This window comes from Emys orbicularis, chromosome 4 (assembly GCF_028017835.1).
Source record: "Emys orbicularis isolate rEmyOrb1 chromosome 4, rEmyOrb1.hap1, whole genome shotgun sequence".
Lineage (NCBI taxonomy): Eukaryota > Metazoa > Chordata > Testudines > Emydidae > Emys > Emys orbicularis.
In genome coordinates this window covers 156,418,026-156,431,327 of record NC_088686.1, presented here as the reverse complement: position 1 = coordinate 156,431,327, position 13,302 = coordinate 156,418,026, and the positions used below count along the sequence as shown (strand labels likewise).

General features: G+C 45.3%; 2 protein-coding genes and 1 pseudogene across 2 annotated transcripts; all 3 read left to right on the top strand.

The window, feature by feature from the left end:
• Positions 1-13,302, top strand: part of LOC135877972 (up-regulator of cell proliferation-like) — a 778,396-nt pseudogene that overhangs the window by 366,258 nt on the left and 398,836 nt on the right.
• On the top strand, positions 1,427-2,371 carry LOC135877438 (olfactory receptor 5J3-like). Its single transcript, XM_065402870.1, has one exon. It carries the CDS (start codon positions 1,427-1,429, stop codon positions 2,369-2,371), a length of 945 nt encoding a protein of 314 aa, XP_065258942.1.
• On the top strand, positions 8,233-8,832 carry LOC135877107 (olfactory receptor 5G25-like). The gene has a single exon (XM_065402455.1). It carries the CDS (start codon positions 8,233-8,235, stop codon positions 8,830-8,832), a length of 600 nt encoding a protein of 199 aa, XP_065258527.1.

Below are 13,302 nucleotides of genomic sequence, written 5' to 3'. Positions count from 1 at the left end.
ATCCTGCTTTCAATTTCCTGACTTTGATGCATTCAAAATCTCATATTTAATAGTTAAATAAAAGAGGTAGTGTTTTTTCCCCTTTGAGTTCATATAAATTTATAATTCTTTGTGAACTTTACTAATCCATTTTCCTGGAAGATATCCTCTATTAGGAAGTGCAGAAGGTTCAAATACACTGCATGCTACCTTTCCTTGCTTCTCACTCTGAGAGCTGTTAATATCAGATTTCATCATCTTCCCAAACAGCCTGACACAAAGTGCACTGAAATAAATGGAAAAACTTCACTTGGCGTCAATCTGTTTTGGATCAGACCCTCCTACAGTGAGTGGGAACACTACATTCCTAGGAAATCAATGAAAAAGAGATTTGTTTGTGTTTGCGGGAGGAGGGCAGTTTTCATCTAACTTTTCCATGGAAATGTCAACATTTTTACAAAAAATAAAATAAAATAATAATAATAAATACAAATATTGTTATTCGGGAATCCTAGCAATGTAGGGTGGAAGGGACCTCATGTAGTCAAGTCAGGCTCCCTGTACTGGGGCAAGACCAAGTAACACCAAGTAAACATCCCGATAGATGTTTCTCCGACCTGTTCTCAAACACCTTCAATGCTGAGCATTCCACATGTTGAACTGTCTAGCTTAAGTTCCTCATGGTCCCATTCTCCTTTATAGGCCAGTCTTGCTGGTTTGACTACATCTCCCAGTTGCTCCTTTGCAAAACCAAAATACTTCAGATTTCAGCCAAAATAGACCAGCGCCAAATTTTGGGGGGGGATTTGAGGTTTTGTTCCTGAAAGCTCAAAAATTTCCAAAGGTGTAGGAGGGAATTTTGACCAGCTCTACATAAAAGGCCTCTATTAACAGTGAGGGCAATTAAAACCATTGGAACGATTTACCAAGGGTCGTGGTGGATACTTAGTTTAGGGACAATTTTTAATTCAAGATTGGATGATTTTAAGATATGCTCTAGTTTACAATGAAAAATATTGGAAAAAAATTATGACCTGTGTTATACAAGCAATTACACTAGATCAGGGGTTTTGAATTTGTCATCTGTGAACACCTTTGGGTCCACAGACTACATCTAAGGGGTTCTCAAAAGGTTGTTGTTACCATAGAACACTGGTTTTCGACCTGTGGTCTGTGGATTCCTAGGGGTACACAGATTATGTCTAAGATTTCCATCTCCGTTCAAAATTTTTGATTAGTCCGCAAATGAAAAAAAACCCACTGGTCTAGATAATCAAAATGGTACCTTTGGGCTTTGGAATCTATGACTAAATTAAATTTCCGTTGTTTAGGCATTTTTAAAGAGATAACACGAGTCTCCACTGTACAACAGATTTATTGTTGTGGTACCCATTGCTTCTATCCCCTCCTCTACCTCTTCTTTGACACAGAGCACATGACAGGAGAAATGGCTCCAGGGAACTGCACCACAGTGACTGGCTTCATTTTCCGGGGAATAACTGACAGTCCAAAGCTGCAAAACATCCTCTTTGTGTTCTTCTTTGCCATTTATTTCTGCACCCTGGCGGGGAATGTCGGGATGATTGTGCTGATTAGGGTTGACTCCCAACTCCACAGCCCCATGTACTTTTTCCTCAGCAATTTGTCACTCTTAGATGTTATCTACTCCTCTGTGATTGCCCCGAAGGCGATGGTCATTTCCCTAGTGAAGAGTAAAGACATTTCTTTCCCTGGGTGTGTGGTTCAGTTTTTCCTCTTCTCCTTCTGTGCCAACAATGAGCTTTGCCTCCTGGCTGTGATGGCCTACGATCGCTTTGTAGCCATCTGCAATCCATTGCTTTATAGTGTCATCATGTCCAAGAGAGTCTGCTTCCAGCTGGTGGCTGGCTCTTACCTATGTGCCTGTATCAATGCCATTGTGCATACGTGTACTGTATTCAGTCTGTCCTTCGGCCACACCAATGTCCTCAATCATTTCTTCTGCGATATTCGCCCACTCCAAGAAATCTCCTGCTCTGACTTTCATATCAATAAGCGAGTGCATTTCATCTTTGCAGCCATAGAAACAATAGGCACCATTCTCATCATCCTCATCTCCTACACTTACATCATCTTTGCCATCCTGAGGATCCGCTCCACTGCAGGAAGGCACAAAGCCTTCTCCACCTGTGCCTCCCACCTGACTGTCGTTTCCATCTTATATGGGACCCTGATCTTTACATATTTACGACCCTCGTCTGGCAGCTCAGTGGAATGGGAGAAAATGGTGGCCGTGTTCTATACCCTTGTGATCCCCCTGCTGAACCCCCTGATCTACAGCCTGAGGAACAAGGAGGTGAAGGACGCCCTGAGGAGGACAATATACCAGAAAATTATTCCTCGCTGTATGTAAATATGGGGACTGTTTTTTACTGATCAGTACTGGAGTGCAGATATGAGCTAGTTCTCACTCGTTAAGTCATTATGCAGAAATTTCTGTCATCATGTGACTTACAGGAGAAAACAATACGGAAATGGAACTTGAGCCAGATAATGAAGAAAGGCGCCATTTCCCTTGAAAAACAGTGTCCAGTAACAGTGGTACAGCTTCTCCTTTATGCACTGATATGTGATTTCTGCAATATAGGCATCTCCCCCTGCTTGTTCCACTACCTTTGAACTATATTGGTTAGTTCAGCAGATGATATAAAGAGGAGATACTCGGATACTGTAATTGTTTTTGTTTGCCACTGCTATTAGCTTAGTTCCCACAGCTCCCACCTAAAATCACAGTACAATTAAATAAAGGGAGCTGTACACGGAGAGATGTTTTTTATAGATAGATAGTCAGACAGATGGTTATGTTCGGGGACAAATAGCTAGACACTAGACAGACAGATGTTTGTATATGGGGATAGATAGAGAGATGGTTATGTGTGGGGACAGGTAGACAGAAACACGTCATTATACACACACATGAGAAAGGAAGGATGGTCCAGAGGTTATTGCACTCGCCTAAGACTTAAGGGGTCTGAATTTAAACTCCTCCTCCACTGCAGACTTCCTTTGTGACTTTAAGCAAATCAATTACGGACAGATTTTTTAAAGGGATTTCAGTTCCTAACTCCCATTGAAATGAATGGGATTTAGCTGCCTAAATACCTTTAAAAATCCTGGCTTTAGTCTCCTTTTCCCTCAGTTTTCACTTGTAATATGGAGGTAAGAGCAGGGGCGTTGTAAGCAAGAGACGAGAAGTAATTCTTCTGCTCTACTCCGCGCTGATTAGGCCTCAACTGGAGAATTGTGTCCAGTTCTGGGCACCACTTTTCAGGAAAGATGTGGACAAATTGGAAAAAAAATCCAGAGAAGAGCAACAAAAATGATTAAAGGTCTAGAAAACATGACCTCTGAGGGAAGATTGAAAGAACTGGGTTTGTTTAGTCAGGAAAAGAGAAGACTGAGAGGAGACATGATAACATTTTTCAAGTACCTAAACGGCAGTTACAAGGAGGAGGGAGAAAAATTATTCTCCTTAACCTCTGAGGATAGGACAAGATGCAATGGGCTTAAAATGCAGCAAGGGCAGTTTAGGTTGGAGATTAGGAAAAACTTCCTACCTGTCAGGGAGGTTAGGCACTGGAATAAATTGCCTAGGGAGGTCATGGAATCTCCATCATTGGAGATTTTTAAGACCAGGTTAGACGAACACCTGTCAGGGATGTTCTAGATGGTGCTGCCATGAGTGCAGGGGACTGGACTGGATGACCTCTCGAAGTTCCATCCAGTCCTTTGTTTCTATGATTTTCCTACCTCATGGAGGTGCTGTGAGAATAAATCCATTAAAAGCTGTGAGATGCTTCAACACAGAGGGGCCATAAAAGTAGATTAAAATGGTTTTGCATGAGAGGCTAAGGTAGCTACAGAAGTGTACTCTAGCACACTGACATGTCAGAAGTGATTTTCCATGAGTCAGTTTCTGGCCTCCCACTTTGAGACACCTCAAAGGAACCTGATTTTCACCCCCTCTCAACAGCCTTTTTAAGGTATCTCAACTTGGGCATCCACAACGGCGACAACCCACATCACTAGTTAGTTTTGAAAACATTACAACTAAACCTTATGTTCTCGTCTTCCTGTTTGTTGCTCTGTTGTACTGAATCTTGTGTGATATTTAGATTGTACGCTCTTTGAGGCAGGGATCTGATTTTTGAAGCCTCACGCACATTGCTGGCTGTGCTAAAATAATACTAATAAAAAAAACAGCTTGATGATAAATGGTAGGTAAGCCATCATGTCATCCTCTGACTGTAGTATACCGGCAATAAGGTGATATTCCTTTAAACAGTCTGTAAGCTCTCTAGTGGTGCTCACAGTGTTCTGTGTTTTAGAAGCTGCCAGGGCAGCAATGTGTATGTTTGGGATATTTTTACTACACATGGTTATTGGGGACTCATCTTTGCCCATATGAGTTCCTTTAATAACAATACTTGTGCTGAGAACAAAAGACACAACTCATGTTGTTTGGATAACGTATTTTCATTACATAAGCACCGTGTGATGTCACAAGCCTTAAAGTCCTCTACGTACGTAAGAATTCATCACACTAACGCACTGGATAAAGTCAACACAGGATGTCTTCATTAGTATGCATGTTTGGTCAGTCCAGTGCAACTTTGTGTTCCAGCATATTCTGCTCCATGAGTTTAAGATTACAGAGGAATAAATATGCAGACTAAATTTACTGACCCAGAATATCACCTGGCCTTACATCTACAAGATGTCATTTGCAACTGAGCACAACAAACACCTGGCAAACATTTTATTTTAAACTTCAACCACTTTTGAGTTACTTTGGAGCAAAAAAGCATGGACTTAATCTGTCACTTTATTCACATGCAGAAGTTGGAGAGCAGGGGAAGTTCTCTGGCCTGCGTTATACAGGAGGTCAGACCGGATGATCACAGTGTTCCCTTCTGGCCATGAAATCTATGAATCCATGAGTTAGCCGGAAGGAAGCGGCGAGAAACAACAACAGGATGTTTTAATACAAACTGTCTCAGAGCAGGGCTGTATGCAGTGTAGTTCTGGCCATGTTGACCCCAGGATATTAGAGAGAAAATGTGAATGGTTTACTATCTTCCTTTGGACCAACTTCTGTTGGTGAGAGATACAAATTTTCAAGCCAAACAGAGCTCTTCTTCAGGTCTGGGAAAGGTACTTGAATGGGGGTCCATTACAATATGTCCTAGCTATTTACGCCAAGCAATCTGTTCCACCTGGCATTTAACTATGACTCTCAGAGTACCTTTCCCAGGCCTGAGAAAGAGCTCAGTGTGGCTCAGATGTTTGACTCTCTTACCTACAGAACTTGGTCCAATAAAGGATATTGCCTCACCCACCTTGTCTCTCTGAGCATGGTTCATAGCTGCAGTAAGTCAATCAGTCATAGCAAATGCTGTAGGAACAGCTCACACCCTGCCTGTCATTATCAATTGACAGTTTACTGAAGTCTTTGCGAGAGAGGTGGGTTTTATGGAGGGACTTGAAGGAATTGTATGAAGATTGAGAGCGGATTCTGACCTTGCTCTCACCAGCGCAACTCCCTGGGCGTCAGGGGAGAGACACGTGGTTCTCACTGGTGAAAGCGAGAGCAGGGTCAAGCCTGGAGCTCATGAGATAATAGCTGAGACGTGTACAAGTAAATGAAACAAGAGGTTCATGAATAGAGCAGGTCACAAAGTTTCCAGTGGAATAGATCTCCATCCGAAATGGAATAAAACATTGCACGGAACCATGTTACTTATCTCAGTACTTTGAATGGAAACCAGTCAGGCTCCCTGTGCACGGCTGCTCACCTGAGGGGCAGCTACAATGCCCAGTTCCCAGGCTTCCCACTCTCCAGGGTCCTCTTCCTGTGTGCTTCCTCTAGACTGCCCCTCTCCTCATATACCCCCAGGTTCCCCCCAACGTCTCTTTCTCTCAGGACCCAGAAAAGAAATGTTGGGTGGAATAGCCCATCCGCTCATTATTTTGGCCACCAATTCGGCCTAATATCTAATATACCAATTTTGGTCTATTAATTTCTGGTTCCACATCTTCTGTTTTTACCAAGCATGATTTCAACATATTCCTTGAGTTATGGACCTAATTTAGTCTCTCTGTCTAGTTCTTTTGCACCTGTTTATAATATTTATTATTGAAAACTGCTTGACCTATTTTGCCAACAAGTTTTGTTATTCTAGTATTATTTTATAATGTTTCATATACTTTTTACAGTAGAGATCACAATTAGAGCAAATTTGCAGGCCCAGTCATCACAACATAATGGCAAGGAAGGAATTTGGCTATGGGGGCGGTTTGGAGACCCTCCCTCGCCTGCCCCCTCTGCTGTTAAAAGTAGTGTATAGTTGAGAGTTGCTTTACAGTGAGGCAGCCCTACCTTAGTTCGCCCTTTGAAGCAAATAACTGTTGCTTATAATACTTGACCCTCAACCAATTGCTGGCACAGCTAATCCCTGAAAGGGGGGGTGGGGTCCAAAGGAACATCATACACACTTCCTGGTGGGAGGACCAGATCTCAGGTTTAAATCCAATTATTTGGGGTAACAAGTGTAAGAAGGGAGATGTGACAGCTCTGCCCCATAGGTTCTAAAGAGAAATATTAGATGGGATGGTGGTCACATGACTCTGTATGGAATTTTGAGGGGTTGACTTCCCCGGGCGCCCTTGCTGCAGCTGGGTGATCTCTGGCAAGCTTATCAGCCAGTGGACAGGTTCTTTTATTGTTTTGAATATGTTTTCTGTGCAAAGCTTTCACCTTAAAAATAAACGTCTTTGCCTAGAAAAGGTTGTGTGGTAACTTAAAGCTGCTGGCAATCATGCCAATCATAACCTTTGGCGAGAAAGCCAAGGAGAGACACTGGCCTTTAAGGTAGTCTGGCTTGCTAGGAATACCACTGCGCAGACAGGGAATTGTGCAGCAGGAAAACCACTCGTCAGGAAGGAGAGTGATGTGGGTCTCTTCCCAAGAGAGGTGATGGCCGAGGAGCTGAGAGCGAGTGCCCTTGAGCAACCAAGGAGGAATACAAGAGCAATTGACCTGGTCTGTGACACACTTTTGTCAATAACCTTCCGTCTCAACCCACAACCCCTTATTCTTGCAATACTGGACATTCCACCACCGCTTCTACTAACGCAAGTTAATTCTGACACACCCTCTCTTCTAGGGCCCGACTCTCAGCATGTTTTAGCTGAGGCTTGACATGCAGCACCCTGAGCTATCCCAGTCCTGTCTGGTCTAGTGTCTCTACAAGTTCCCCGAATTCTGATGTATAGCCCCTCTTGTTACTCCAGTCTCAGGCTTTTGCTCATCTTTGACATGCCCCTTAATCCTGACTCCTTGAACACCCATTCAATTGCTCATGGAAACTTGTTGTAAAGTTCCTAACATTGGATTCTCACACGATCAATCTACAAACCTTATTTTCTCAGGGAAAAAAAGTAATGAAAAAAATATTGTAATGAACATTTCCAAGTGTATCCCTGACTGGAAGTCTTTCGGGTTCAGGGTGGATTCGCACTCATAATACAATGAAAGTAAAGATCTCTTCTATGTTTCAGATTTTATTGGCAACTTGAAATGGAAGAACATGCAAATGGGGACCCATCTGGCTTCTAAGGGAAACATGTGCTTGGATGTTGTCTGACCAGCACTTCCCAATGTGGGATCAGAAGAACCTGTTATTTGATGAGACAGGTTTTAAAGGCTCACTCATCTTTAAATCCAGTATTTTGGGGGGTGATACAAAGACTGGAATGCTTGGTATATCCTATGGGAGAAAAACCACCAGCACTTTGGGGTGTATTTGCCCTGTTTCTGAGGAGTGTGATGTGAATTTGGTATCCTCAGTTGTGACCCACAAAGGCACGGTTACACCACACTGGGGGGGCTTGAATGGGCATCATCATCACGTCAGTTGCTGTGATGCCCCCAGCAGCCATGGTCATGGGAACCACATCACAAAGCTTCCCTGGGCTTTTCACCCGGTACCAAGGGAGGAGACTAGATGGGCACAGCAGTGGAGTTAGGCAGGGCCTTGAAGGGGAGGAGGTATCTGACTTTACTGCATGAGATACAGGGAGGCCAGTGCCATTGCCCCCCGGGCTTTGGTGAACTTCTTAGCAGAGTATAAAGCCGTTTCCTTTGCTGGGTGCGCCATGCAATTTTTCTTTCTCTCTCTCTGTGCAAATGTTGAGGCTTTGCTTCTGGCCGTGATGGCATATGATCGATTCATAGCTATATGCAAACTGCTGCTGTATACGATTATCATGTCAAGGAAAGTCTGTGTCCAGTTGGTAGCTGCATCATACTTCTACGCCTGTGTCAATGCCGTTGTGCACACAGGCTCTTTGTTCAGCCTGTCCTTCTGTGGTCCCAACATCATTGATCACTTCTTTTGTGACATCCCCCCACTCCAGAAGCTCTCCTGTTCCAGAACTCACATGGATAGCAGAGTGCATTTTGTCTTTGCTGCTGTAACTGCATTGAGTACTGTCCTGATCATCCTCATCTCCTACATTTATATTATCCTCAACATCTTGAGGATCCGGTCTACCGAAGGCAGGCACAAAGCCTTCTCCACCTGCGCCTCCCACTTGACGGCTGTCAGCATATTGTATGGGGCTCTGTTCTTTATGTATTTACGGCCCACATCCGGCAACTCATCAGATCAGGACAAAGTGGTGTCCGTGTTCTACACCCTTGTGATCCCTATGCTGAACCCCCTGATCTACAGCCTGAGGAACAAGGAGGCGAAACACGCCCTGAGAAAAGTGATATACCAGACAATGAATGATTCTTTAGTGGTTGGATGATGATCATAGAATCATAGGATGGGCAGTGACCTTGAGAGGCCATCTAGTCCAGTTCCCTGCAGTCAAGGCAGGACTAATTATTATTATTAACATTAAATCCTATTAACATGTTGATTTAATCTTCAATAAAGCTGGGGCAGGATCAAGTTACTACTGCCATTGATGAAGTTTGTACCATTCCCTGTTTCTTTCCCGTGTAATCGACTGGCGAGTGTGTGCTGTCACTTACATGTCCCTTTCTGCAAAAGGATCTGAGTTGTTACAGCCCCCAGCCATGGAGCTTTACCTCAAGCTGTCGAAGCTCAGCAGTTCTCCAGTTCAGTCCCTTGAGAGTCACGCCAGGAGCCGTCACACATGGCAACAGGCTAACTCGAAGGTGGTATGCTCTGTTGTGCACTCAGCCAGGGGGTGAGCACATCAAGCTGCTGTATGTGTTATGTGTAGGCAGCAGCAGGAGGGTTCCAGGCGTTGGGCTACTCTGTGGGCCTCATTTTCCTCTCACTTCCACCAGTGGAAATCAGGTTTTGCCTTTTTTCTCATTGTTTGTTTTGTTTACCAAAATCAATGGGGTTCTGCCCAACGAGGCCTTGGTAATTCCCTGCAAGGTTTGGAATTGATTGTCTGTGGGGCCAACCAATCACACCGTACAAACTAAAGCTAAGGGGATCTCTTAAGGAGCCAGCAGGATTGTCCTGATGAAGGAGGGTGCGGAGAAGGGCCTGGATGCAGCCTCGGTCCCTGACCCAGAATGCCCTGCCTTCCTAGAGCACCTCCCTTCTGAGGAGCTCAAAGCACTTCACAGGCCTGAGGAATTTACCCTCCCGTCCGCCCTGGGCCAACAGGAGACAAAGGAGAATACGTTTCATGACAGTCAGGTCCTGCTGCCTTCATCCCCTCCTGCTTCCACTCCTCTGTCCCAGACCTCCCCACACAGACCTTCATGTTGCCCTATAGTCCGCTCACATCCCCCCTCACCCAGGCTGTGGTTTAGCAGTTATGCTTTGGCTGGGCTGAGGGAGAGGGAGGGGAGAGGCAGCAAGGCCAGCGAGGAGGCAGCCACAGGAGTGTAGGGGAGAGATGACCAAGGCAAGGAGCAGGGTTGAGTGGTGGTGGGGAGGGGCAGTGATGGAGAACATAAAGAGCTCCCCAGGGTCCAGTGGATGCAGACCCCTGGGCAGGGCTGTGCCTGTGCTGGGAGCCATGGCTGCAGGGTGGGGAAGGGTCCATGCCCAGCTTCACAGCAGGAAGGGCCCCAGGTGGTGGCAGGCGGAGGAAACAAGAGGGCTATTTATAAGGTTAAAGCAGGTAAACATACACACACACTGAGTTACAGTCTTAGGTTCCAAACATTAAACTTGCTAAACTCCCCTGCTGCTCTGGTCACGTCTCTCACTTCTTTACATCACTGCACTGGCCTCCCTGTATCTCATGCAGTAAAGTCAGATACCTCCTCCCCTTCAAGGCCCTGCCTAACTCCACTGCTGTGCCCATCTAGTCTCCTCCCTTGGTACCGGGTGAAAAGCCCAGGGAAGCTTTGTGATGTGGTTCCCATGACCATGGCTGCTGGGGGCATCACAGCAACTGACGTGATGATGATGCCCATTCAAGCCCCCCCAGTGTGGTGTAACCGTGCCTTTGTGGGTCACAACTGAGGATACCAAATTCACATCACACTCCTCAGAAACAGGGCAAATACACCCCAAAGTGCTGGTGGTTTTTCTCCCATAGGATATACCAAGCATTCCAGTCTTTGTATCACCCCCCAAAATACTGGATTTAAAGATGAGTGAGCCTTTAAAACCTGTCTCATCAAATAACAGGTTCTTCTGATCCCAAAGGACCAGCCACATACCTAGGTCAATATACAACCCAGATCTTACACAAAAATCATGGTGTTTCCAATCCTTTGGTATCTAAAATCAAAGTTTTATTGAAAGAAAGAAAGAAAGAAAGAAAGAAAGACGAGAGTTAAAACTGATTAAAGGAATCAAATACATATAATAATTGCAAGTTCTTAGTTCAGGCTTGTAGAAGTGATGGAATAAACTGCTGGCTTAAGTCAAGTCTTGGTTGCCTCGGTCCCTGTGTTAGAATGCTCCCATTAGTAAAAGTCCATAGGCCAGAGGTTTGAGCAGGAAAGAGGCAAAATGAAGATGTTTCCCAGGTCTTTTATAGCTTCTGCCAAGTGAAGGGAAACCCATTATTCTCACCGTGGAAAATTACAGGTAACAAGATGGTGTTTGGAGTCACATGGGTAAGTCACATCTCCATGCATGGTTTGCTTAGTCATAGCAGAAGCCGTTACCCACATTCTAGTTTGAACGTTCACAGGAAAGTCCATTAAGTGCAGATCGGTGTTGTCCATGGTCCATTATCAGCGGTTGCATTTCTGAATATTGCAAAAGGTCCTTTTTCTAGATTAAAAACGTACTGCACTGGGTTATGTAGATTTATCACAAGGGGACAAATTCTGCGCTCCTTTCTCAGTTTGTACTCTGTCCTTATTCAGGGAAACTCTTGATTATTATTATTATTACTTTAAAATCATGATTGGATGTGTTTTTCTAAAAGCTATTATCTAATTCAAACAGGAATTATTTCAGGGAAATTATATGGCCTGTGCCGGGGTGGCCAAACCATGGCTCGTGAGCCGCCTGCGGCTCTTTTACAGTTAAAGTGCAGCTTTCGGAGCCCCCATTGCCCACCCCATTCTATGCGTACCAGACTGTTTGGGGGAGCTCGGGGCTTCTGCCACAGAGTGGCGGGGCCAAGGGCTTCTGCTTAATGGGGAGGGGGGTCTCAGGGTTTCAGCCCAGAGGGAGTCACATGGGTAAGTCATGGGGTTTGGGGCTTCAGTGGGAGTGGGGCTGCAGCCCCGAGCCCTGGCAGGTGCGCCCCACGGGAATGAAGCCCTGAGACCCCCTGTCCCTGGATGGCAGAAGCCCCTAATCCCACCACCCCGCCGCAGGGCTGACGCCCCGAGCCCTGGCAGGCATGCCCCGGCTCTCGAACTTCTGAAGATTGTTGTATGTGGCGCAGAGGGGCAGTAAATTTGCCCATATCTGGCCTGTGCTATACAAGTCAGACTAGATGATCACAGTGGTCCCTTCTGGCCTTATAATCTCTTAATTAAATCAATCTGGTAAAATAGGAGAGAGAGTTTCAGGATTTACCTGACGGATCTTGATTAGAATTAGCCCCCTGGAATGAAGAATCGTTTCTACCTTCCATTCCCCATTAGAATCAAGAGAGTGATGAGGTGTCTGCTGCCAGAGGAGGTTTCTGAAACTGAAATTAATGTGCTCGGAAAGCAGCCCCGTGGAGACTAGCATTCTAGTCAATTGCACAAAGGAAGAAACAAACCATCAAAATGATTCTCCTCATGAATGAGACTGAGACCTTTATTGACAATAAAAGTGCCCCAGCTAGGGGGCAGCAACCCCAAAGAGGCTCATAGGGTACACCACAGAGATACCAGCCTGCTCTGCAGAACATAGTGTAGGGGATAATCCAGCATCCCCGCACCAATAATCCAGGTGGGTAGGAGGGAGAGCTGGATATGACCAGGTCCAGGTGCCAGGTTGAAGGGCTCATTATAAATACACACACACAGAGAGATCTTTTAGAGTAACTGGATCTAATAGATTGTTTCCATCTCTTATGTTTGAGACTTACACCTCTACCCCGATATAACGCTGTCCTCGGGAGCCAAAAAATCTTACCGCGTTATAGGTGAAACCGCATTATATCGAACTTGCTTTGATCCACCAGAGTGCGCAGCCCCGCCCCCCCGGAGCACGGCTTTACCGCGTTCTATCCGAATTCGTGTTCTATCGGGTCGCGTTATATTGGAGTAGAGGTGTACTTTAAAATCATGTATACTCTGAAATGTGACTCTGTAAAAGGGCACTGTAGGCTTCAGAACTGGTTTTTTTTCAGGGACTCCAGTGCAAATTTAAGAACTTCAGAATGGCCAGATTGGGTCAGACCAATGCTCCATCTAGCTCAGTATCCTGTCTGTCGACAGTGATCACTGTCAGATGCTTCAAAGGGAATGGACAGAGTAAGGCCTTGTCTACACGGCCACTTTACAGTGCTGAAACTTTCTCGCTCAGGGGTGTGAAAAAACACCCCTCTGAGCGATGTATGTTTCAGTGCTCTAAAGTGGCCATGTAGATAGTGCACCAGCGCTGGGAGCTATGCCCCTTGGGGGGAGGGGGGTTTACAGTGCTGGAAGAGCTCTCTCCCAGCACTGGTGCCACGACTACACAGACTGCATTTGTGATGTGGGTTGTACCTATATAACTGGTCTGGTTTCAGACCAATATAGTTAAAGATATACACAACCTGCATAGACAAGCTCTTAGATTCAGTTTAGTAGGCAGCAACCTAGGACAGTGTGCTCTCCATTATCAGGCGATCACAAGTTAAACAACTCAACTCCCCTGTTTCCTCTTGCAAGTGGAACAG